At 46.3% G+C, this 3,258-nt stretch overlaps 1 protein-coding gene across 4 annotated transcripts in view; it reads right to left on the reverse strand.

The window, feature by feature from the left end:
- Window positions 1-504, reverse strand: part of EFCAB1 (EF-hand calcium binding domain 1) — a 36,888-nt gene extending 36,384 nt beyond the window's left edge. For 2 of the 4 annotated variants that reach the window (XM_023190595.1, XM_023190594.2), the window contains exon 1: window positions 299-473. In XM_023190595.1, coding sequence (XP_023046363.1) covers window positions 299-356 — 58 coding nt within the window. In that variant the 5' untranslated portion in view covers window positions 357-473. Of the gene's footprint in view, window positions 1-298 lie in introns of all 4 variants that reach the window. The other 2 variants (XM_026456201.1, XM_023190596.2) reach the window with 1 other exon arrangement.
- Between the last annotated feature and the right edge of the window lie 2,754 nt (window positions 505-3,258).

Here is a 3,258-nt window from a genome sequence, read left to right on the forward strand (position 1 = left end):
TAACATCACATGTTTCTATCAGGTAAAATAAGAGGCTTGGAGAAGCAAGTAAATGCATGTGTGGGAGTGTAGGTAGCACTAGAGGCGGAGGCTTGGGTTCCTAAGATCAAACCCAAGGAACTAGCACCCCGGGGATTCACTCACTGACTTATGCCTAAGGGGCGGGAGTGGAGGGGCGGTAGGTAGACCACATAGGCCCAGGAGGCGGGAAGCAGGCAGAACAGCGGACCCTGGCACCGGGTGGGACCCAGGTTGGGTCCAGGAGCCTCGACTTGTCCCGCACTAGATTCTTACTTACAATGCTTGCAATTTTTAGCTAAGGTGTCTGTCAGCTTCTGCAGCTTCTTGCGGTTCATGCCTGGCGCTCAGAGAATCGGGCCGCGGCGGGGGTCTCGGGGCGCACGGCTGCCGAGACCCTCCCGGGACCCCCGCGAGCCCTGGTGCTGGGGCAGCGCGGTGAGGTCTCCGTCACTGGTTGCGTGCGCTGCCCTAACAGACGGTGTAGCCAAGGCAACGGCTCGACCCGCCGCGGATTGGCTCCGAGGCTGCCCGCGAGGTGGCCATGGCAACAACTGGGCTCCGCCCATCGGCTCAACAGCTGCGTGCACTAGGTCCTGCGTGCCCGGTGCTGCCTGCAGGGTCCCAGCTGGCCGCCTTGAGGGCTGTATTCTGATTGTGGACGTTGGAGTTTAAATGTTCAGTTGTTGCTGGCTTTTAAGTTCACAGCCTTTTTGCTTGATTGCAGTGTAAATCATTAAAATCTGAAATGTGGTGTGCACGCTGTATGAGAGGTGTTTCGGGTGGTGAGCGTCACGCCTCAAGGGGAAGCCTAAGATCTTGGACATCCTGGGGGCTGGAGCAGCGTCACAAAATAGCAAGGGTGCTGCCCAGAGGACTGTCCTGCCGGGCCTCCAGTCGTAGGCCGAGGAGCTTGCTCTTTGGGCGGAGCCACTGCTTAGGCTGTCAGTCTTGGTGCGGTAACAGGAGGCAGTCTGTCACCTGAGGTCTTCAAGCTTTTAGTTGTGTTTCTGAGAGCAAGGGGATATTGGAATACAGTCACGGGTTGTCTAAGGATGGGGATGCGTTCTGAGGTCACGAGGAGATTTCATCACTGTGCGCGCATCACGGTGCACCGACACAAACCTAGATGGCCTCGCCTACTGCACGCCGGGCTGTATGGTACAGCCCATTGCTTCTGGGCTGCACACCTGCACAGCAGGTCACCGCGCGGAATGCTGCAGGCAGCTAGGACAGAGTGCTAAGCACTCTGGGGAAGGAGCAGTGTTCCAGTACAGTGTTATATCTTATGGGATCACTGTCCTAATGTTGTCTGACGTTGACTTAAATGGCGCTATGTGGCTTGTGACTGTAGTTTTTTTTTTCTTTTCCCACTGCCCTCATCTCACTCTCAAAAGGTGGAGGTTGTCTGTGGAATCTGAAGAAAGTCACTAGGAATTTTTATACTGCTTAAATAGGCATTCCCCCCAATGAAAACAGGGGCTGACAACTACCACTTGGGTGTGGGATACAGCCCAATCTTGCTTTTCTGGAAAATATCTCAGTAACCTTGATCCTTTACTTATTTGAAAGACAGGTTCTGTGTCTGCAGACAAAGGATAGTCCTTACATCTTCAGTGTGGGAGGACTTTCTGCTTTTCCTGACCACAGAGGGGATCCCCCTTTCAGCTAAGGCAGTAACAATAAGGGGTGGCTCAGCCAGGAGCACCAAATCTACAGTATTCTCCAGAGTGCCTACTTGTTTAACTTCAGAGGGGAAAATGACAAACTATGTTATTGTACACATACTGGCATTTTTAGACTGAAGCAGAAAAATTCTACTAACCATGAATAATAATCCCAAATGAAATAATTCCAATGTCAGGGCCTCTGGTTTCTCTTTACTGTTTCATTTGTTTTTGGAATGAAGGATTGGGATGCTGTTTGAAACTAGAGCAAAGGGTGCTCAGTAAAGGCATGGACTGTATTTTATCCTAAAGCAAATGACCTAACAACAGTTACTTGATATGAATTGATGGTGATTATGAGTTTGTAACAGTAGCCTTTTAAAATAGTGTTTCTACATATCCCCTTGTGTAGAAGAGTGAAATTCCTGAAACCATAGAGAACAAAAGGGAAAGACTGGACATATTTGAATTATACTTACCTGTGACACCTTATTGATTTCTGTTAGATCACGGAGCTGTAGCAAATACTTAATTCCTAGAGATTGCTGCACTTCTCAGTTCAAGAGACAAGGTACTGAAAGAGTGGTTGTCAGGAATTACTAAGAGACACTATGGGATCCCTGTCTGATGTGCTAGGGCCTGTGTTGAAGAGCAGGCCTGCGCTGGTGGTGAGCACATTGGTGGTTATTTCTGGGGGCCTGGGGAGATCACATACACTGGGTGCTTGCTACAGCTGAGCGAATTAGTTATTCTTTCACGAGTTTCAGGCCCAGAGCCCATCACCCATATTCCCTTAAAGTTAAAAAAATAATAAAACGACGTAGGGGCAATATCACAGATTGTTGAAATTAAAATGTGCCAAGCCAAAACTTCTTAACTTGTTGAGCAAACTTTTTAAGTCACCTCCTCCTTTTCCACTTCTTTCCTCCTCCAGTTCTTTCTTCTATGCTGTTCTTTTAGCCAAAAAAATCTCTGTATCTCTATATCTATCTATCTATCCATGCAAATGCATTGTTTTGTGAATCTCACTTATCTAAGAGAGTGGTTTGCAGAGTTGACCTTATAATAAGGTCTTACCATCTTTTTCAGGGAAAGCACAGTGTTTATTTGGGGTATGTTTTGTCAACATATGGGTAAACTTCAGAGCTTTCATTACATTCTTGTGAAGTTTTGGACCTTAATATTTTTAGACTTTAAAAAAAAGTTGCAGGACTGATTGAGTCAGTGAGTAACATTTCAAAGCAAGTTGAAGTTTCTATTTGTAGTTTTAGTTGCTTATGCTGAGTAGCCACAGGACTGCTTTCCACCAAGGGCTTTCTCAGAGTAAGGCAATTAAGCCTAAGAGGCTACTTCATATTAAATCAATCAATAACAGAATAATAAAGGATTGTGTTTAATTTGTATTGGACATAAATTTTACTGTGCATGAAATGATCATATAACTTTCCAAAAATCCAAGGAACCTCAAGGTGAATAACTTTGTAAACACAGAAGTACACTAAAGTGACTATTAACGCTGTGTTTCCTCTAGTTTTGTATGCAAAACAATCTTCTCTTTGACTCAGCATTCACT

The sequence above is a fragment of the Piliocolobus tephrosceles genome, chromosome 7 (assembly GCF_002776525.5).
Source record: "Piliocolobus tephrosceles isolate RC106 chromosome 7, ASM277652v3, whole genome shotgun sequence".
Lineage (NCBI taxonomy): Eukaryota > Metazoa > Chordata > Mammalia > Primates > Cercopithecidae > Piliocolobus > Piliocolobus tephrosceles.